Raw genomic sequence first — 23,384 nt, 5'->3', positions numbered from 1 at the left:
AAGTGTCAATGTATCCTCTAGAAATATTCATGCCGTGAGTCGGGAAGTGACCCATGTAGATTTATTACAGCTTGTTGCCATGCTGTGTTTGGGATATTAAATCTTCCTTTTGACAAAGATATCCGTCATATCTATAGCTTCCATACTGACAGGAACACAGAGAGAGCGGGATATTGCCGTGATCCCACTTCAATTTCACAAAGGGCACAACCCCGGTCACTGCAGACCATGCACAGTGATGATGGATAGGTGAGATTCATTTCCAGACCAAATCTAAACAGGCAGGAAGCCTTCACACATAAAGTGCGACCAGACATGGCAGACTGCTGCAGAGATAGCAAAGTACATTCGCACCAATCATGTTTGGACGAGGGTTTATTCAAACCCGTTTCAGTCTGGATCGGTTCAATAGGTGAGGAGAGCGACAACTGAACTCAGGTGGATCCTCCAGATTAAGTGCAAACCCAACACGACATCGTTGGACAGCCATGCCCGAAAGTTTATTTTTTGCTTTATCGGCTATTCAAACTCAAATGGCATCATAGTTTACTAAACCAACATCATTCTCTATTGAAGAAGACTTTAAACTACTGACTGAAAAAAACAAAATCATCAAACTGTTTACCGTGAGTCATTTTCCCATAAGCTTACATGCAATCAGACTTCATTTTGAAACCAGTAGCACATTTAAGTCACCGCCACACTGGCTTCACTTCCCGTAATCTCTGTCCATATGTTATATTGTTAGTGGTCTTTGCAGAAGGAGGCAGATGGTGACATTTGAAATCCACAGTAGCAATAACATCTGACAGAAATTCATTTTCAGCGTTCTCTTCTCGTTTTATTAACTAATGATCACCACAGCTAGGAAACAACGCCAAAGAGTACACACGTGCTCATTATCCTTGACTTAAGCCGCAAAAAAAAAAAAAAATACGTCCAGCGGTAAAAAAAGGAAATTGTTCAATTAATGAGCTATTTGTGAGTTTGAGTTTCATGTTCGGTGTGAACTTTAACAAATCCAAAGCAAAACTTTTCAATTTTGCTATCAGACAAGAGCAAACAAACTGTGGGTTTGACTGCACCATTAGTTTTACCTTCACTTCTGTAGTCCTCCTGAGAGCCGAGCAGACTCAGGGCTGACAGGGGGTGACTGGAGAAAGCAGGCCAGTCAGGAGTGCCCAGCCCACCACTGTGGTGTTGTCGAGGTCTGCTGCGCGAGTTGAGCACTGACGAGCTGTCTGGTTTCATTCGTAATACTGCTGCATATGATATAGGCCGTGCTGCAACAGCTCTTGCAAAGTCTGGGGGGGGAGGGGGGAGAAGATGAAACAGTGAAAAATTGCATCACATATAGTCATGACTTTCAGTACAACTGGTCTCAAAGGAGACAGGAATTTCACCCAAAGAATGGTGTTTTGGATAAATATCAGGAAAAGTACCTGCAATCAACTTCCAAATGGAGCGAGAAAAACCGGCAAATGCTAACTTCCAATCCTCTTCCATAAACGACTATAAAGGTCCACTGTGCAAGTAGTCTATTACGACCCATATTAACGTTTATTGTCAGGTGGCGACCTCAAGTGGCTGTACTTATGATTACGGCCGCAAAAGAGGAAGTCATGTGAAGTGGCATAAAGAGCCGAAGACAGGTTGGATGGTCGGTTGAATTAAACACAGGACTTTCATATAGGAGGCGACTGTACGTCTTTGTTTAGGACATTTTGTAGCTGTTTTTGAGAAAACGAAACCAGGTGATCTAAACTGAGACAAGATCTTTTCCTAATCCTAAATAAATAGTTATTTGTGCCTAAACCTAATATACAAATTCGACATGTCCATGGTTTGCAGAAATGTACAATGACAACAGCTATTCTTGTGGTCGGGTTGTCCTTACATATACATACATCCATTTCTATTCATTCTCTGCAGTATTGTGCTTTTAACGTAGTGGTCCAGCCGTCAACTCCTATTAATATAATCCTGAGCCTTTACAGCCTATTGTAACGTCTGTAATCTAGAAAATTCTCTGGACTGTCATCCTTTAAGACGCAGAAGCTCAAGTCACTTTCTCATGCCATTGTACGAAGAATATTCTAGCAAAAAACTAGTGTTGTACATGACAGGAATATTGCTGCTGCTGAAGCCAGCAGAATACGGATGTGTCATGACTCAGAGACAGCTCTGAATGAAACAGGTGGGGAAAAAAGAAAAAAAAAAACATAGACGGCACGCCTACAGTCTGCAGGAAATAAACATAGTGCTGAAAAACACAAGCTGAGTATCTGTGATGTAACAGATTTCTGAAGACAAGTCAGCCAACAACAGGGCCGTTTCTAGGAATTTGGGGGCCCCAAGCAAAATGGACATGAAGGTAGCTAACAAACATTTTTTGCTAGCCTACCTGCTGCGAAATTACAGTGATTGTACAAGACAAGTAGAGCTATTTTATCCACTATAATGTATCACTTACCACTATCTTGTTTATTCTTATCCTCCTCTTACTTTCACTTTTTTCTTTTCTGGCTTCCTGATGCATAATTACGCTTCATGTGATGACTGCAGAGGTTTTGTATTTTGCCGGCAGCAGAGGTCCGTACCTGGCTGGCTGGCTGCTGTCAGCGACTACTGAGAGGGGCCCCCTTGAGGGGGATCCCGATAACAGTGTCATTGCACTTTACTGCATTGACTATCAAAGGGGCGCTCACACAGTTTGTCGTTGCATTTTATTCATAACCAGTAGTTGTCTTGGGGCCCCAGGCCAGCTCGGGGCCCCAAGCAATTGCTTGGTTTGCTTGCCTTCTCGCGACGGGCCTGGCCAACAAGGTGCAGATTTGGAGCTTTGAAGCCTCAGAGAGCCTTTATCTGTTCCTCTTTAAGTCTGAAGATCAACTTAATGGAACAATCATTTTCCAAATTACCACCGAGAGACTTATTAAAAGGAAGTAAAATTACTCATAAAGCCCCTAACTTATTTTGTGAAAACTTTTTTAATCCTTATCTTCTAGAATAATGCTAGAACAAAACCCTTCATAGCTTTCACACAGTCAGTCTGGAACATCTACCATAGGGCTTCCGTTAGAGGCTACGTATTAAAGGCACGTATAATGCCTTTGGTGAAAACACGCACTTCTTGCAAGGCACCACAGATACTCTGTATATCGCCGAATTCACTGTCATCGAAGTCTCAAATTGAATAAAATGGTAAGTGTAACAGAGCAGAAGAGAAACAACTTCCCTCAGAGGTTCAGAAAAACATCCTCTCTGTGAAATGTAAACTACAGTTAGAGCTGTCACTTGTCATTTCCGTCACCGCACTCGTCTCCTGCGTACTTCTGAAGAATTCAATCCACTTTATGTAGGGTATTGTGCCAACGTGTTGTCTTTTGTGACGCTATAAATGTAACGACTCACAAACAATTAGTCAATCCACGACAGCTCATCGCCATAACATTTTTTAATTTTTTTTTCCAAAGCAGCCATACAATAAAGCTGGAACAAACAGCCGAAATTGCTGATGATACGGAACCGTTTCTGTTGAGACATAATGCTTAAAGAGAAGTGCAGAAAGACGAGAGGCTTGAAGCTCAGCGAGAGTCTAATCAGAGTTTTGCAAAAAAAAAAAAAAAGGGGGGGTGGGAGCATTTTTCGCACTACATGATAAAGTGCTATGAAAGAACTGAACAAAACTGAGAAATAATTACGTGCCCTCGGGGAGTTGTCAGCTGCAAAAATACTGCTATCTACAAATGGAGAGCGGGAAATTACTGTATTACATATTATGGGGAGGAAGCAGGATATGGAACTGCATTTGAAATTAAAGGTATTGTGACTTTGAAAAGTGATAAGCAAAGCAATTAGTGGTTGGTTGGTAGTCAGTTAAATAATGTAACGTTCCCCACCGCTGATGCGCACGGCTGGTTTAACACGGCAGAGTCCTCCACTATTTCCTTTGATAGCTGGAAAAGTAACAACATATCAACTTTAGGTGATAAGACAAAATGCAACAGCCGGCTAAATCTTGTATTTGTTCTGCGGAGTGAATCCCACATTAACCGTGAAATGTAGATGAATTAACATATTTAGTTATGCTTAGCATCAACACACCCCACTTGCAATCTGAAAATATAAAGACACCGAACAATGGCTTTTCCCGAACAATCGGTTTCCTAACATCTAATTATTTTTCATGACATTTCTCAAAAGGCTTGTTTTCGAAAGAGCGTTATCTAACAGAAGTTTGCCGAGTTTGAAGCCTTTTTATCCTATTGTCCTCCCTTTCGCCGCTGATTAATTGAATTGTCAGCATGAACCTCTTAGATTGCAAAAGCTATTGTCGTGTTTTGCTTTGTTTCGTTCCTTAACACTATGATGCAGATCCACTGTCTCGTCGTAACCTCTTAAATTAATCTGTTTCGCCAGTTTACCCCTCCCATATCACTTAGGACCTTTATTTGAGGATCTTTGAAAAGAACAGTAAATTTGCGCAGGTATGTTGCCATCATAAATTGTATAATAACACATTCTCGCAGTGCACAAACATCACAGAGGCCTTTTGATTGAACCATCGCCGACACACAAAACTACTCCACAGAAACTCAGAAGGAGTCTCGAGTGTCAGCCGCTGCCGACTCGCCCTTTGTCACAGCGGTGAAGTCGCACTTTGCAGGAAATTAGGGAAGTAACAAGATTATCGACTGAACATGATAAATGTAATCCAAGTTATATCCTGTTTAATTCAATTATGGTCACTTAACCAATAATGAGAAGGGGGCATGCGACTCCCTGGTGACAATGCTTGGCTATGTGCATCATCAATGAAGGAATTATAAGCGAATGCTTAATCGTTAACCATCAATTGCTCAGTGCTGCCGTGCACATCTGGAGAGCTTTTCAGAACAGAAGCTGCAGCTGGTGTTTCTGACTGAGACCAACCCCTCAGCAGCACGTTGGATTCTACCCAGGATGTTAGAGTACGTACAGTACATCTATAAGGTAGATGACTTGGCGCAACCCAGCATCTCTCTGACTGACAGGTTGCCGTGACAGTTGAAGTGTGGGTGAGGAAACCGTTGAGTGATGACAAGAAAAACAGCTTGTTAGAAAAAACAAGTTGATCCTGTTAAAAGATGACAGCTGCACTGACACTGACTTGAATTTAGTCAAGGTTCAAAAAGGCTCATCGAAAAGGCTCATTTCTCTCGGGAGATATAAACATGTCGTATCATCTCAGCGCTAGTTTTACATACATCTAAGCGCATTTGACTTGATTGATAGCAATGATTAAGTTATTTGCGAACGTGGCCACGCTGTGAAGACACAAAAAAAGACCGTCAATTTTTCCCGACGCATCAGAAAACTTGATTATCTGCAATCACTCAGCGCCCCTTCAATCAAAGTGAACTTGTTAGATACCTGGACAGTCTCAGCCCTGAGCAATCCCGAGCAGAGAGAAGTGAGTTGGACAAAGAGAGCGGTGCATCGCATAAAAAATGCCAGCAACACCCAAGCCCTTCCCCCTACAGCGCTGAAGCAACTTCTCTCGATCCAAGAACAACTCCAGCAGAGTGCTGATCACGCTGCATGCGTGACACACTCAGAAACACACAGCACAGAATCTGAGCCTAGTAATCCAAACGCTTCGGCAATTACGTTCCTTGATAGGAACATGGCTGGTGTCACCATTCTGACATATCCAGTTATGTTGGCACAGTGTCAGAGATGTCATTTTGAAGGCTGCTTAATTGTGCTGCATAATATCGAAAGCTACGTCTAATACCTTCTCCATCCCCCATTAATGTCCGCGGAGAGCTGAAGGTGACATATCGGATCGCATTTGACGTAGCTAGGTGTCTCTAAAGAAAGGAACCGACAAGCCGATAACAAATCTTGACTGCAGGGTTCAGCCTGACTCAACAAACTGTTAACTGGGGATTTTTTTTAACATTCTTCATTCAGCTGTTTATCTATAAATTAGCAGCAAAAATAAATAACATGAGTGTGCTGCACGTGCATGGTTTTGTCAGTGAAAACACTGAAAAGCAAAGCATATCAGTGTGCACGAACTGAGTTACGAATATTGCAATTTAATGACATTAAAGGGTAACCCCCCCAATTTTACACATGAGAGCCTCAGAGTGCTATGATGTTTGGTGATGTCAGTCAGTTTATTCTAACATTGCACTCCTTTAAAAACTGCTGGATGAATTATGATACAAACTGATACATCTAACATATTGTCTTTTTAATTCCATGCATTCTTCCAATTATGTATATATAGAGTAGTATTCCCCAAGTCCAAGTTACCCTTTAACTGGCAATAGCAATGTATTCCTGTTTCTTTAGATCGCTCTCTTTAACGATGGTCTGCCAGGGACCTTCTGTCAATAAGGACTATACATTTTGCATACAGTTTTGTCAAATCAATGTTATAATGGTCCGATTCCGAAGAAAAAAAAGAACTGGGACTAAACCTTGACAAATGCAGCAAACAAAAAAAAAAAAGTCTCTTTTGTTTGTTTGACTAGTGAAGCCGACAGGCACTCGCTCTTGTCAGCTGTCACCTTCATCTGATAAAAGCAATGACCCCTGCCTATCCCACTGATCCCTATCTTTCCGAGGGTGCAAAGTCAGAGACGCTCATTGTTGTTGAAAGGGCTGCACCTGCTGCATTTCAGGGAGTTCTAGCGTAATGCCATCGGTGATCGTTTCAGGTCTTCACACCAACTTCACGATAACATCACCGAGGGACACAATGGCCATTTTATAGTTGAGAGAAGAACAAAAAGCCAAGCGTTCCCGTTTCCTTGTCCTCATTATCATGCGTATGTTAGACACGCGGGGGCTTGACGGAGATCACATTTGCGTAAATAAATTCAGCGTTCGAATCTGAGATATCGTGCCCGACTGAGGAGACGCACATGGATTTGAAACAAGGGACTGGAGCTGCGAACAAACCAACAACAGAGGTGAGGGTGAGGCTGAGAGAGGATGACATGTTTTAAGTGAACAGAGGGGAGACCTGGGGAAACGGTGGGAAACTCATCTGCTTGTATTAGGTCATTGGGTTGACACGGCAGCGCCGGAGACAATGTGCGAGTCTTGGGATTTGTCTGTAGCCTCTGTGGCGTGAAAAATGAATTAGAATAACATACAGTAAGTAGGTGAGACGCTCAGTGGGGCTCAAGTAGACGGACATGATTAGCCATAGCCTGTAAGATTAATGAAGACCTTCACAGGGAGATTATATTGACTGAAGCTGATTATGCTTGAGACCATTTATTCAGCGGAATATCATTACAGATAGAACAATCCATACATCATATGCAACCTCACCTCACCTCCTATCACAGCGGACTACTGACTAAAACCCTGTCTTTTTTTTCCCCCTGATCCTCGTGGACTATGGAGATTGGACGAGTTCCTTCAACCTTGCAAGAAGGAAACGCAGTGGTGTCGCATGATGTATGGCATCATATTGTCATGTTTCCTAATGGAAAGTCTTTATCCAGCATGTTCTGGCACTGACATTCTTTTTATTCTTTATTCAAACCTTTTTTTTTCCCGACCAGCTTTGTGTAACCACAACATTGGTAGTTTATGCAAATGGTCAATATCAAACTGCCAACAAAAATCCCTCAGTTGAGAAAGGATGTGTTATCTGCTGGGTTGTGGAATCAACCATATATCGGAGGATACATGGATCGAGTGAGGGGCATCTCGTCGAGCTCCAATCAAACTGCCTTAACTAAGCAGTGCTGCTAAACTAGAAGCCACACCCAAAATACTTCCAGAAACATATTAGCATACTGTTTCGCCTGAAAGCCTGAAAAACCCTAAAATCACACTGCTCAAATGGACACTGCTGAACCACCACCCTGTTTGTTGTGATAATATAATGTCTGTCACTAGCCGGCCATCTTACTGTTTCCTGTTTCAAAACAGACAACAGGCTGAAACCCATGACACCCATCAGCGTGGGTGTTCATTGGTCCGGTGTGGCGCAGTGCAGTCAGCTTGAATTAAAGTATAACCTCGGCCCCTTTTTTTCTCTGGTCATGCAACACCGATTACAAAAAATGTTTTCATCTCTCCACTGCATAGACAGTTCAGTTTCATTTCAGAGCCAACCTTCCACCGATGAAATACTTATTTTAATACTCGCACTGGAGGCGCAACAAAATTCTACCGTGACATGACACAAAAGCAGATGCCACGCGCATTTTTGATCGTAACTAAAACAACAAAAGCAAATGACGACAAACTTTTCTAATTGGCTGTTATCAACAGGAGTCTATTCCGCCATCTTTGGCATAAGCACACAGGCTCATTGTATGTACTTATGTACTCTGGAATGCCAATTTCAAATCCCTGGGTGGTGATTATACTGTTGAACTGCCAAGACTTGAATGTTGTGCCCAACTTCTCATGTTTAGAGAAATCAACAATGACTTATTTTCTTCTCATTTTTTTTTTAATCATTTTTTTTTATTTCCTGGGCTCAAGTTGCGAGTGTAGGAGAGGCTGTCACAGGAGGATCTCGCCAGCTGGAGGAAGTCCATAACTCCCTGATGGTGGGACCATAAATAGTTCCCAAAGTTTGTGTATTTGGACTGTATTTACAAAGTTAATAACCTGCAGAATGATCTACTATGCATACTACACTATTATTATTTGGGTTGCTGGGATGTTGGAACATTGAAGAATTTGCAGTTAGCCTCCGTGGCTTGTGGGTGTGACTTTTAACAAATCTCCGTGTTTTTAAAAAACCTTATTTTTCAAGGTGTACAATCACAGCGATATATTCATTGCAGGGTCTGCCGCGGTGTAGTGCATGCAAATAATCACCCATTTATCCGTACGCAAACTGTATTTCTGGTGCATGACTCTTACGCCCTTGGGGAAAAAATGACTTCATGCATCACTTATACAGCGCTACACGTCTATATTCCCCGCAACGCACTTGTAATATTGAAACACCTCACAGTTACCTGAGGAACAGCTGAATTACAATTCGACACTTAACACCCCAAGCTACATTGTGTTTCACTCAGAGACCGGAGGGAGTAAAAAAAGAAATGGCCGCAGACATCACGCCTGTCCGGCCCACTCTTCAAAACACCGGAGAGATCTAATTGTGCTGCTCTCTCTGCCTCGACTGATTTCAATATCTGTTGTGCGAAAAACGACGAGGCAGCGTAGAGGACGGGTCCAGAGGAAAATAAAACTGCTGTCTTCAAAGTGAGCATTTTCTGAATATTGAGGCCGAACAGTGGGTCAATAATCCATTACGCAGCACATCATGTCAAAAGTATCATAATAAAACAAAGGCCGCATCACGCCCTTGGGAGTGGCTGCTCACGGCTCCAGCTGATGAGCATATTGAAAACCAGTTTGAAGTGCAGCGCTCTTATTAAAATGTGACATATCTCTGACTCATACACACTCAGCTCTCAGCGCTGCTTTGACTGGAGTGGAAAATCACTACTTTTATAGACTTCTTTGTTACCTATGGTCCAACATTGGCGGAGTAATTGTTCCGTAAAAAATTCCCCCTCGCTCTTAAATTCCAACAGCGCAGTGTCTTCATCATGTAAACCCTTCTTCTCTAGTTTTGGTTTCAAAATCAATATCATGATGGTATCTGCAGACACCGCAGACAGAATGTGCAACAATAATTTTACACATCTGATTCAGGGTACCGATAAGGCAATGCAACTGCTAATGTGTGGATGGATGATGACAGGAAACAAAAGCTCCTTCAGGAGACCTGATGAAAGTCTCAGATAAACCAAACAGCAGCGATCGCAGAAAGAAAAAAAAATAAATAAAAAAAATCGAGAACAAAGAACAGAGAAAGCAAACAAAAGTAAAGACCTGTCATAGCTAGTTATGAGATAACAATGCGCCTGGAGACAATATTGATGCATGGTGTGTATCTGCTTTTTGGAGTTTTTATGTGATGCCCATAAAATTTAATTTGTCTGCATTGTGTTTTATCTCTCGGCTTCTTTCATTCAACACAAACACAAGGCTTCACAGCGGAAGACATGCAGGGCAGAATTACATAAGCGGACAAAACGGCACAACGCAATGCGCACAGGAAGCGTTGTGATCATCAATTTGGCGACATCGGGGTGCGTTTCTTAATATGCCGATATGAGAAACTAGACTACTTGATTTTCCATCAAATAAAAGATAATATGTTGGACCAGAAGAGTTTTATTCTAACTGTGATCAGCGATACAGACTGTACGTGTTGAGAGAGAAAACATTTCCTCTTGGAGGAAGCGCATGCTGTTTTATTCTTAATTTAAATAGCAAGTTCCATCAAGTATGTGTAACACATATAGAGCCTGAGCGCTTCAGAAACTACAGTATATATGTGTATTTTGCCTACCATGCTTGGAAACAGGAGACAAACAGGCGACACTGGGTGATCTCTGTCATGCATAAAATGCTAATGTGAAAACAGTGTGACTATAATTGAATGTTCGAGAAATGGCATTTTTATTCTTAAGACGTCATCATTGCTGAAAGGTTAATGACTTGCAGTTAAAGTTACATTTGCATATTATCATGTTTGATTGAATCTAAAAACATGAACAGCACCCACAAGAAGTCTTTGCTTTCCTGTACTGCCGGTCAGATACACAGTGTACTAAAACAGGAATCTGATTTCATGAAACTCAATATATTTTAATTTGTTTGTGCTCCTGAAGATCCAATCTTGATATCTTTTTTACCTCTGGTAGCTGAAATGACAATTTTGGTCTACACAAAAAGTAGACAAGGTCACATATAGTATTTCTCTCCACTTAAGTCGGGAATGTAAAGGTGGACAAATCGATCGCGTTGTAAATCCCTATAAGGCCTTTGAGAAAGAGCCTGGCCATTTTTTTTTCTGAGAAGCAATTATTTTGCAAAGCGGTAAGACAACAGGAGACAGTGTAGTGGCAGAGGGCTGAGATACGTGTAATGATCAAACAGAGCAATTTCTGTCAACTATATGCACTCAAGGTACCGTGGAACCAAATCCTCAGGTCGAAAATCAATAGACAGAATTGACTCAACCGAAACAAATTAACTGCACAAGCCAGTAAGTCCCTGTTTATAAACTTGATAAACTAGTGAAAGTCTTGATAAACAGATAAAAGATAACCCCCAGCGTCTCTACAAGAGCTTCTTTTCTAATGCAAAGCTTAGTTCGTTTGAAAAAAAAAAAAAAACTGCAGCTGGAGCAACAGTGAATGCTCTTATCAAATCCCTTCTTTACATTTTCTAAAGTGACTTACAGTAGGAATGCTGAGGTTAAATGTGCCATACTTTAGAAAGTAAGATTTCCTTTGTGAGCAGGTCTAGGTGTTATACAAATACTGTGAAAGTATATATAAAAAAAAATGCTCAATCTAATTGCACATTGAGAGACTGTGGCTTTAAAAGAGCCGGTGAGGTTGTGATGGCACAAATATGAAGACACTCAGATATATATATCTCAATGTACAGTGCCCTCAACAGCTGTGGCTGTGGCAAAGCAAATGTGGGCGGTGCCTGCTCAGGCCTGTGAGAGCTGACCAATCAGAGCAGACCGGGCTCTGCAGGACTTTAAAGTTACAAGTTACTTTAACTAAATGTACATTTAGTTGTTATTGTGATACAATAAAATGAATAACAGATAATCCTTGTGTGTTAATGTTAGAAACAGATCCAGGACGGAGATGGTGAAACTGCCGATCATAACATTAATATTTTAATCGTACTACGGTGCTGCTCATTGTCCATTACCACATTAGACCTTGACACACCAGAGTCTGTTCATATTCCATTTAGTTTTTTCTCGGTCCATGATGTTTGCAATAGTAAATATCAAAACCGTACCTTGAGTAGTAGCCATGGCCACTGCTGTTATCTCACATAAAGCGCATAGACACTCACAACAGATGAGACATTTCTGAGAGATCTCTTAAGTGCTCGTGTTAGTCTGACAAGCTTTCGATAGTCATTTGACATCGCAGTTAAAAAAAGTGTCTTTTTATCTGCTCTGAGTAATTCTTCAATCTGATTGACTTGGACTCACTGAATATTTTAACAAACAATGTGGTCTAAACCATTTCGTAAGACTAACAAAAAAAAATCTAAAATGCTGATCAAACAATGAAAATAGTTGTTCTTACATTTCTTTATACTTGGAGCTTTGAGAGGGTGGCAGCACAGGATATGACAGGCAGATAATGAAGGTGTCTTTTGTTTTCCCTTGCGGAATTTCATTTTACTCCTTGATGCCTTGATGTGCTTCACGAAAGCGCACGAGGCCTCGACGCTGAACTGTCAGAACTGCAATTTTCTTAAGTGTGCCAATATCCACCGCACCGTCCTCTGACCTGCTCACTGAGTATTCCTAAGATATGACACCACAAGACTAGCAGACAAGGTGAAGATGGAGTCTGACAGTGTGGGCAGAGTTGACAAAACGGTGTTGGTTTCATGTTTTCTCAATTACATCCATATCTGGTGAAGATATCTTTAAATCTGTTGGTTGCAGTATTCAGTGTGTGTCTTTGATGGTTGAATGTGAAAGTTTGGGAAATGTTCATTAAATTGCGTTTACAAATTTTTGTGGCATTAAAGTGAAACTCTCGCCAAAAAGCAACCGAGGCTTTATTTGGTATTGAATATGAGTCAAACCTTCGTGTAAAAGCATAATTACGACGAAAGAGGCACTTTTAAGATTTACCGTAGTTTCGGTTTTGGTGCTCGGGGCATGATATGCTAGCATCAAAATCGCTATTTTTAGAACACTAAGAAGGCTCGACACAACATGAAACTTTGCTCGTAGCATCACCAGGGTCTCTACTCATGAACACGCGCATTGAGAACATTGTTTGTGTACACAGAGTTTATGAAAAAGAATGTTTTTGAACTACTCACGTTAGCGGCTGCATCTCCTGCGCGTCGCCGTCATGGCAGACAAAAAGTGTCGATCCCTGAGTGCGACCTGACAGGCACGCTTGAGGAGCGGTTCACCATTACTCTCCTTCCTGTCAGGTCGATAAAAATAGCGATTTTGATGCTAGCGTATCATGCCCCTAGCTCTCCCGTTCAAAATTAACGTGCCCAAAACCGAAACTACGGGAAATCTTAAAAGTGCCTCTTTCGTCGTAATTATGCTTTTACACGAAGGTTTGACTCATATTCAATCCCAAATAAAGCCTCGGTTGCTTTTTGGCGAGAGTTTCGCTTTAACAATCTCTGAAGTTTGATTATAAATTGCTTCGCAGAGAAAGGTTAAAGTAACTGTGAGGGACTTTTCAGTAATTGTTGATTCAGCCCCTTTTGACAGAAGCGCTACGACACCAGCGCCCGCTGTTGTAAAGATCACAGGATGGATCACGATGAGGTAATGTACTTATATGAGACAATATGTTATATATGTGATCGGACCCGAGCACAGGCAGAAATAACACGTCTTTCTGCTGATGGAAATGCACACCGAGCTGGTAGAGCCTCACCATCACACCTCGTTTGAATCACTTTCACAAACTCCATGGGGAGGCAAGATTTACACTTTAAAGACAACTGTTTAAAAAGCTTTCAACAAACCTCCAAGTGATTATGCAAATTAGACCACAGACCTGTCTTTATATCGGCATACATTTTGAAAAAGAATACACGAGGAATACATGTATACAGCAGAATATGATTAAATATTGAATTGACGTTCAGGTTGACAGCCTTCTTACAAACAGCTACCTATGTCTCACCGTGGAAGCCTTACGCTGCTCTTTACCTCGGAACAAAGTGGTGTCACCCCGAAACAGCTTTGCTGTTATGTATGGCTTTGTTGTTCGTTGTCTCTGCAAGCACATATAATTACTACCCAGTGGTGCAAGCTGCAGCGGCGTACAACAAATTAGATATCAAGTATGTGAATAAAACACCTATTTACACTGTCGTGAATGTTAAACATCTTACGGACCACAATTGAAAGTATTCATCATTTTGGCGCTTTTACCTACAAAACACTTCTTGAGAAAATTACCTTTTTCACATGCCAGGAGACTCACAGACGGAAGAGATTCACAGCAACACGCCCGATATGGGCGACAGAAATAGTCCTATGAGCACTGAGGCCAGCATGTTATAAGTCACTGACTCACAGAGCAGCAGCGGGGCAATGCTGGAGATTACACAGAACCAGAATCATAATGAAGAAGCTTAATTCCACGTCAGGCTGCTTTTCGCTTGTAAGAGACTTTACACGCTATACTGGAGCGAAGCCTGATGACAATACAGCAGGCCATAAACCTGCAGCATTCATAGGAAGGTACGATCGTGACCATCTATTTTCAGCATTTGTAGTACTCTTGATCCAAAGTGCCATACACTACACATAATACATATATGAAACTCGAGCCCCTCTCTTATAAAGATGTCCCTGGAGACAAAGGATGAAAACTGAAGAAACAGTTGTTTCCATTTTCTAGTGTGGTTTAACGAGCCGACGAGCGAGGTCGGACTCCCAGAAACAAAGCCCGGAGAGAGCTACAGGGTGCATGAACTCTGCAACGGGGGGTTAAAGAACCATTAAAAAGGCAGAATGCATTAGACTTGCAAACACAAGCTCTAGACTGACCAAGAGAGACACTTGATCTGGAACTCAAAATTGTGCACGTACTGCTAATCACAGTTAAGATGTGCTACCAAAAGACTCAGCTCAGTGGGTGGAGCAGGCTCCTGCCAACAGGAGGCTGAAACTTCAGATTATTTTCCTGGAGGTTCCTTCTGTTTATTGCCATACAGCCAGTCGTAGACCTTTTTACTGGAACGGTGCAGAAAACCCTGTCAGATGCCGGCGACTCTAAAGCCTTTCAGAAGAAGGAATGCTTAATGAGCAATGACATCCTCACCTCTTCTCAGATTTAAGTGCAAATAATTCATCATTTCAAAGACGCACATTCATCCTCTCCAAGTATGAAAAGATGCAGAACCTCCTCTCACATCCGTAAGTGATGATTCTCCGAGCTCTTGCACATCTACAACTGCAGTGTCAATGCGGGAGATTTACATGGCACGGTGAACCATTTCCTCTAATATCCGTGCTCAAACACACGGCATGACATTTCTGCTGCTCGTGGCCTCTCAGTCAAAACAAAGACTAAAGATGGAGTGTGATGACATTGTGGAATCATGTCTTTAAACACCACCAATGAAAAAACAATGGAGATGGAAAACAATAGGGTGGGAAGCTCGCGTGTTTGCTGGCTTTCTTCTTCCCTATATTTACCGTGATTGACAGGTTGCACAATGAAATACATCATCACAGTCAATAAAGTTATGCAGATCTCTTTTTTGGAACTTTGTTTGGGAACATTCGGGATAAATTAAGTACGTAACGTAACAAACAACGTGACGCTGGACTAGTTGTTTTTCTGTACAGCCAGTTCTGTATATCTACATTTGGCCATCTTTTGAATGTCTTACCTGAAAGGCCACTGATGATAGACAAGAGGAGAAATGGTTTCCATGGTGACCCCATACTTGTTGAAGAGGGTCCCTTTCTGCGGGAGTGTTAGCAGGTCTGCTTCTTCATTAAAGCTGTGCCTACAGACAGACAGAGAGAGAGAAAACATCTGTTGGTGGAAGGATATATATCACATGCATCCAGAGGCAGACTGTACGACCCCGCAGCTGTCAATCCAAACCACTGTGCTGATCTCACAAATTACATATTTCCATTTTTCGATCAATAGAGGATGAACCTTAAAGGATCACCCAACAACCCCATTTCACGTAAGACTATTAAGACATTTTTTTTCTTGTGACCTCACTGTGCAAATATAGCTTCGCATAGAGCGGCGGTTTGTGTCTGCTCTGCAGTAATTGGTGCAAAACACAGAGAAGCCTGTGAAGTCAACTGAGCCTGTGTACTTCTTCTTATTTATAGTGCAAACCGTGTGTGGTACAAAGAATTTAATACCAATCAAAATATTACTTCTAAATGTTTTACATAGGCGATGTTGTTGTGACTGTATGTTGACAATTCCTATCCCGTCTAATTGCCTGCAGTCAATCACAGCTATTAAAAGTTTCCCTCACAGGAGAAAAGTGTTGTGAAAATCTAACTTTCCATGGAATAAATCGCGATGTGACAACTCTAACGAGACTCTGAAATCATTTGTCAGTGAACTGTCGCTCACAATATATGCATTTACTGTAAGCATCTAAACGATAGCGAGTATTCAGAGTTTGCAAAGCTTGTTTGAAAAGTTTGTTGCGGTTCCCAAATTTAACATTCTAGTGTTAGCCTGAAATCTTTGAAGCCATTTAAATATCTTCCTGACAAACACACACGGACATGTTGTCTCACGTTCGGTTTATTGATTATCAAACCGACACATGTGCCCCGAAGCCTGTCCAACACTGCTTGATTTTTCAATGGGGCTGAATAGACAGTGTTTGCAATGGTGCTGACGTCTAGTGGCCAGAGTAATTAAGAAGGGGGTAAGGGAGGGAGTCAGGAGGCAGACTGTAAGCAAGTGAGAAAGTCTGTTGCTGTGTCTCAATTCAGAGTCTGCATCCTTCTAAGGACCCGGCCTTTGCGGTCTTCGAAGGCGAGTCCTTCCGAGAGACGTTTGAAGGCCACGTCAACCTTTGTTAAATTGGACGGTCTAGCCTTTGTAGTATCTCCTGGTTGCGTCACCAGATGTTCCCGCCTTTACCCTGACATCACGATTTCTGCCGCTCAGGCCCACGAAAGTGACGATCTACGCCAGCCGTGTCGCCATTTTCTCTTTCTTTCTTCTTTTTTGGGTGTGCAAAGAATCTCGGGATATGTGAGGCCACGAAGGATAGTAGCAGTGCATCCTCCAAAAAGAGGTGAAAGGAGGCCACATTTGTGGGCTGCATTTGGAGGAGCCTTCGAATTGGGACAACCTTCGCGCGGCATTGTGAAGTGATTGGCCTCCAAATGCTCCTTCGAAGGATGCAGACCCTGAATTGTGACACAGCATTTGTAGGGACGAAGGATTGGTCAAACTAAGGACTTTTACCCAGGAGGCAATTAATGTGAAAACAACAGTCAAAGTTGGCTCGGTTAGTTATTTTACGTAGCGTGCTTACGCTAAGCGACGCAACGCAAAGTTTGAACCCAAACCGTGATCTTTTCTTTAACCTAATCAGCACGTTCTGTGTGAAACTTACGCTGCATGCTTAGATAACTAACACCACATACACGACATAACATACTTATTTGAACAAGTTATAATGAACTTTTCTAAATCTAACGAAGCAGTTTTGCCGGCACAACATCACCAAACCAAGCGACAATCTCACTATGTTATCTACATAACACACTACATCATCTTGCAGTCTAAGGAATGTGTTGCTGCTGTAAATAATATTTCTTAATAATGATCAACTTTACTATAATTAATTGATATTGGATATTTCATACATTTTATTCCTTATTTTGAAAAAGTCATCTATAGAAGCATTTAAACACAACAGGGTGTCCTAAAATAATTAACTGGCTCGTATCTAAAGGAGCACACATGGCAAATAATTTATTTTTAAACGTTTATGGTTGGTTTGAGCTGTGGTTGAATTTGTTTCAGCAGGATTATCACTTCTTTGTTTAGACAGCAATTTTAATAAATCATGCACACTGAGTCATAACACTGCTTAAACCACATTTTACCTGCAAGTGGGGCTCTGCGCTGAGAGGGAATGATAACAACAGATACAAGTGGAACAAACACAGTGATATTCAGGAGAACATGCGTGTAAAACGCTGCACCTTTACATACAGCACGGCTGTATTTTTCTTTTTTCAGTCGATGCTAATTGGATACATTTCTGATGTGTAAGATCAGCTGACCTTGGTATTCTCCCTCAGAGCCATTCATCTCCACAGCAGTACTTCTCCATTCATCCGACATTTTCACTCAGTCAACGTGTTTTTGCGTCAGCGCTCCCTGTCCTTTGTTTCTCTCCCTCTCTCATCGCACCAACTGGCTCTCTCGTCTTCATTTAAGTTGTCTGTCATTTAGATCATTAATGCGGCGGCACAGGCAGCTCGGTGGGTTGAGGGAACGCGTGTCCAGATCCAGCAGGAGTCGTCTCACATTCATCATTTATGCCTCCTTGTCTTCGCCTCGCCTCATTTGCTCCCTATCCTGCCAGAATTCACCAGCAGTTGCACTTGTGGGTTAAACAACCAGTGACTTAGCAATTAGGCTATCCGTTATTTAGAGACGGAGAAAAACAGGGAGAAAGAAAGGGAGACAAACAAACACAATGATCCATTACCTTACTTAGAATAAAAGCTGTTTCTGCTGTCAGTTTGTAGGGTATTCGCCATATGTGATCTGCCAGTCATCTCTGTAGATGTAAGCCTTTTTCTTTACAGCTGGAAATAAATTAACACATTTTAAATGAGGAGGGGGTGGCACTTTATTTAGCTATTTCTTAGTTTTCACTGTCTTTGCTCACCGATGCAAAGAATGCAATAGCTGAAGGTCTGCTGTTTTGACAGCGGTGTGTGCGCAGGCTGATGAAAACTGCTCTCCTTTTAGGAAAAAAAAAAAAAGGTTCTTACCCTCCTTCACCTCACTGTAACCTTCTTTTCATCCCACTTGCATACAGCGGAATAAAAATAGAATGTATACAATAGCAGTGCAATAGAATATGGGAAGAAGTCCATTGCATACATTAAAAAGCACAAATCACCCCAGGAAAGGAAGCCCTTCGCTGTCCCTTTTTTACAGCACTCCACTTCATCCTCGGCTGCATAGGTCAGCCTGCTGTCATACAAACCCCTGGGTACGTGTTGGACTGAACAACTTCCACATCAGCCCCCAGTCGGTAACTGGAGTCTGAATCACATCTCCTCCTACAGAAATCCAGAAGCTCCTCTGATTGATTATCTCCGGCCCGCTGTGTATTTTTATTTTTTTTTTTATGACAGAAGTTCTTCTGAGGCCACGTTCACACCAATCCAAGTGCGTGTCACACATTCTGAAGTTCAGCTTGGGTTATTTTGGAAAGTTAGACCAATAATGTTCCCCCCATAATAATACCAACAAACACATCATCTGTAAATCGTCCAGCGAATCCAAAAGGGAAGAACTCCAAGCTTATGCAGTGTTTTTTAAGGTGAGGCTTGGACTGACTTTTATATGAAGTCATTTCATTATGAGTCATTCAATTAAAGGTGTCCAAGATAACTAAATGTTAAACATGAATGATGCTTATGAACGGCTTATTAACAGATAGGAAAAAAAGGAGAAGAGGAAGTACTGCGCATCAGATTATCAAGCAGCGTTATAGTGTCAATATCCAAACGTGGTTCTGAATAATATATAATGTAATTCCCAAAGATACAAACTATTGGGACTTCACAGTAAGCAGAAGTCACGATCACGGCAAGTACGACGACAACATGTGTTATGATCAAAATATTTAATATTTAATCACCTGTCTTACAGTAACTGGGTTTTGGGATCTCGCATGTCTACCGTCAAGTATTTATGATTCTGGGAGAACATGGGTCCCTTGTGTATATCGTATAAAGTTTGTTCAGCGCTCAGACAGCCTAAAGTTCACCTTACTTGACTGCTCAGCGTCTCGCAGACTCCTGCCAGACATGTCATTCGTGGACTCAGCTTTCACTTTCCAGTCAACCATATACTTTATACAGGGGGAAAATAAATTGGTAGAAACGTCTCTTGGTTTCCTCGAGACAAGCCCACACAGACGCTATAGGCTTCAGAGCATAATGGCATGGGAAAAAAAATACAAATAAAAATGGCTTAATTAGGCAGGAACACCTGCCAACGAAACAAGAAATAAATGACAGGAAACAACAAGTAAAGCGCATACATAACAATTACACACCCCGCCAATTAAATAGACACAATTATCCCAATTTGAGTATCCTCAAAAATATATATATATGTTATGTAACAATTCTTCTAACCTTTTTCACTGATGCACACGGACTGTTGTGCAGACCTGCAGTCTACTGAAGCCGGTCCAGGAGAGGAATCATATATCAGAGTCCGGCTGAATCCATGAAAGAGGAATCTCCTCTGTTTGCTCCGCCATGAAGTAGTCTACAATAACAACCCAATAACTCCTAACAACGAGTTCGTACCGAACACCTTTCCCAGGTGTGTACCATACAAATGGGGATTGCTGATTCTGCTACACTTCAGCCCAAGTGATCAGCACCTTGGCAGATGTTTATAAATGAGGTGGTTGTGCAGGGTGCATTGACGCTTCTGGATGCGATGCCTCTTCTTGGTTTCATCGCTGTGTTTCCTCAGGGCACATAAACACATGAAACCAATAAAGGCATCATTACACAGTCTGTGGATCGACACACCGACTCACAAACATCGGCCTGATAACGTTTCCACGGTAGCTGTGCTCTCATCGCCGACATGATGTGTATTATAAGAGAAACTCACCGACTCGTTCTGGAAGAAGCAACAACTATTCTGCTCTTATGTTCATGCTTTAAACAATAAAAGGCTCTCACCTGTTTAGGTTTTTGACAAAGGCTTGAGTCAGGAAGACAAGTGGAGGCCATGATGACAACTGTCATACCCAGACATACCCAGATCCTGATTGTAATTATAATTTTCCCACCCCCTTGTCTCACCTTGTCAGCATTTCCAATTAGCATACACCTTGTGCATCGAGCGAGGTAGCGCTTAGTCTATGCAAGGATGCGAGCAGAAGTGTAATCAGCGCATCCTCGTCGTGGTAGAGCGCGGCGCCAGAATACAGCAATCAGGGAGACAGAAAAGATCAACTGACATTTTCTTTTGTCATTTGTGCAGTTTGTTTTCTCGAGCTTTAGGTCGTGTGCTTCACATCTTCGCATTTTGTTCCGTTTACTAAAAATGCCAGTTTGTGTATTGATATGAAATGATAAAGCGAGGTGGGGTTACGCTGCGCCCGCTTTTGGTTCTCCTGATCACAAAATGCAAGCTCTCTCACCCGCTGGGTAATTTGTGCTCATGACATTAATGAGAGGATGTGGTGATTACAGTAATGGTAGTGAAGACGGTATACCATGCCATAGTTGTGGTTGCATCTGCAACTGCACTAGCAGAAGCGGCACAAGTAGCTGGCAGTGGCAGAGGCAAACATCGGCCTTTCTCCTTAGTAATCACTGAATATAATAATAATCCTAAAAATATGTGTGAGAAGCACTTCACTGCTCTCTGAGACACTTATCTCCGCTGAGCGCTCTCATTGATTTGTGGATATTGTGACTTGAATACTCGGAGACATGGGTACACTGTATATTACAGACTTATACAAGACAAAGCCCTATCAGCAGCTAAATAAGTGATTAACTATATTGTTGAATATTGATAAATTAGCCTATGTTCTAGGTAGTCACAGACCCAGAAGTTCTACATGCCAGTGCAGCGGAGTTTATTTGAATTGCCACTGGCGAGCATACCTTGACCTACTTCAAAAGCTTCATTTCACAGTGGCAGCTGGACCCGGACAATACAGGATTCTCTCTACCCCCTTCCCACGTACACACTTTCATCTCTAAACAGGCGCAGCAATTGTACATGTCATCATGTTCAAACAAAAGGCTGGAGTGCATTTTCCCCTTTCAGTTACTCTGCCAACCTCCGAAACCTGTTAAACTTCATGGCTGTAGAAGCAGCGACATCAAAACACCGACGCCAGAGCAGTCATTGTTAAAGAAACACGCTTCCTTTTACAGGGAGCTGAATGTTATGTGACAAATATATATTTAAAAAAAAAAAAAAGAATTGAAATGGTGATTAGTCATAATCAAAAGCCTTATAAGACGTCAGGGTGGATAATTACAGCCGGGGAGAAACTGCATAATGGCAGATCAAAATTAATTTCATCTCATTTGTTAGATAACTTTTCATGGTGGGAGCGATTTGTTAGGGCATTTTTAACAAATCATGCCTCGAATGGTGCACTGCGCAAGGTTTTAAAAGGCCTTTACGCAGAGCAGAACTTTTGATAGCATTTTGCAAAAAGCTAACATGAGTTGTCAATTTACTTTAAAGCCATATGTACGATTGCATTTATAAATATTAGACAAAACAGGCTTTTATTATTACGTTATGGGGAGGATGAAGTTATTACTACAGGTAAATATTTAATTTTCTGTGCAGTAGTTCATTTAACATGAGGTTCTTTTATGTGGGTGGGTGTTTATTTTTGCTGCTCGTGTTGCGAATGCCTTAGAATTTGTACGACCTTGAAAAAAAAAGTGGCCTACATAAAAAAAAAAGGAGCACAATTTGTTCTGAAAATCACACGTCTTCATATGTCTCAGCGGCACTCAAACTGTACGGCTACACTTTTGCTAAACATAACATAACATTTCTTATTGGCGCCATTTAAAAAGAGAGCAAACACTGCTGAGAGGTATGTGCACATCGTACCTCAGTCTATACAAACTCCTAAGCTCTTCAGAGTCTCGTTACACACACGGCCGGTTTTAATCCGAGTGCGAGAGGATGAAGTTTAAAAACATGATAATACGGGGATTACTCTCATCACAGTTTCACTCCTTTTGACCAAAACAAGCCCTTCGTTAATAGGACATCTTTTCTAGATTAGCCTTTAGCTAAGTCATGTTAAAGCCGCAGCAAACTCTTTAAAACAGCTCACCGGAGTGAGCAGGTACAGCAGGGGGATAATGGTGCGTGTCTGTGAAGTGGCCTTTTCATAGGACTTTCACCATTTCGGTCCTTGATCTGGCAAAAAAAAAAAAAAAATATGGGTGAAGTAAACCACTATGCCGTCCTTTCCTTCCACACATACCACTCAGCATGTCCTCCAGCACTTTACATCAATTTGTGTCGGAGCTACACCGTGGCCAGCGGTGAGCCTTCGCTTATACAGGGAATCCAAGTAGCTGTGTGGGTATAAAGAAACCACATTTCTACTTAAAAAAAAAGAATAAAAGCTGTTGTATGCATTTTTTTTTTCTTTTGCTTTGAGGCAGGACGTGTGTCATCTATCAACCGCCTCTGTTGGTCAAGTTCCCTTCTCCTTACACTCGTCACTCATCCGTTGTGAAATGGCGTGTAGCCCGAGGGCGAGGTAAACAGCACTTATATAGCTATCCAAGGTGTCGAAATGCAGGCAACGCGGCCAATCTGTGAGCAGTGCCAAGTTCATCTCATATCAGGTCCCGACTGCTTCACATTTTCCTTCTGCTCTGTGTTACAGAGATTTTCACCGCTGCTGTGGCCAACAGACGTCTTGACTGTGCCCAGATCCCGCTCCCAGAAAATGACATGCAAATTAAAATTACTGTAAAGCTAATTTCAGGCAAACGGTTGCATGTGAAAGGAATTTGTTGCATAATT

The 23,384-nt window shown here is 41.8% G+C and overlaps 1 protein-coding gene across 3 annotated transcripts in view; it reads right to left on the bottom strand.

Moving 5' to 3' along the window:
• The window catches only part of cntn5 (contactin 5), a 121,547-nt gene that overhangs the window by 61,015 nt on the left and 37,148 nt on the right, over positions 1-23,384 (bottom strand). For all 3 annotated transcript variants that reach the window (XM_030404720.1, XM_030404729.1, XM_030404737.1), the window contains exons 3-4: positions 15,481-15,600; positions 1,098-1,304 (exon numbers count right to left, since the gene is read on the bottom strand). In XM_030404720.1, the coding sequence (XP_030260580.1) occupies positions 1,098-1,304; positions 15,481-15,535 (262 nt within the window). In that variant the 5' untranslated portion in view covers positions 15,536-15,600. The remainder of the gene's footprint in view (positions 1-1,097; positions 1,305-15,480; positions 15,601-23,384) is intronic.

This window comes from Sparus aurata, chromosome 2 (assembly GCF_900880675.1).
Source record: "Sparus aurata chromosome 2, fSpaAur1.1, whole genome shotgun sequence".
NCBI classification, from domain to species: Eukaryota; Metazoa; Chordata; class Actinopteri; order Spariformes; family Sparidae; genus Sparus; species Sparus aurata.
This window is presented reverse-complemented; position numbering and strand designations above follow the sequence as displayed.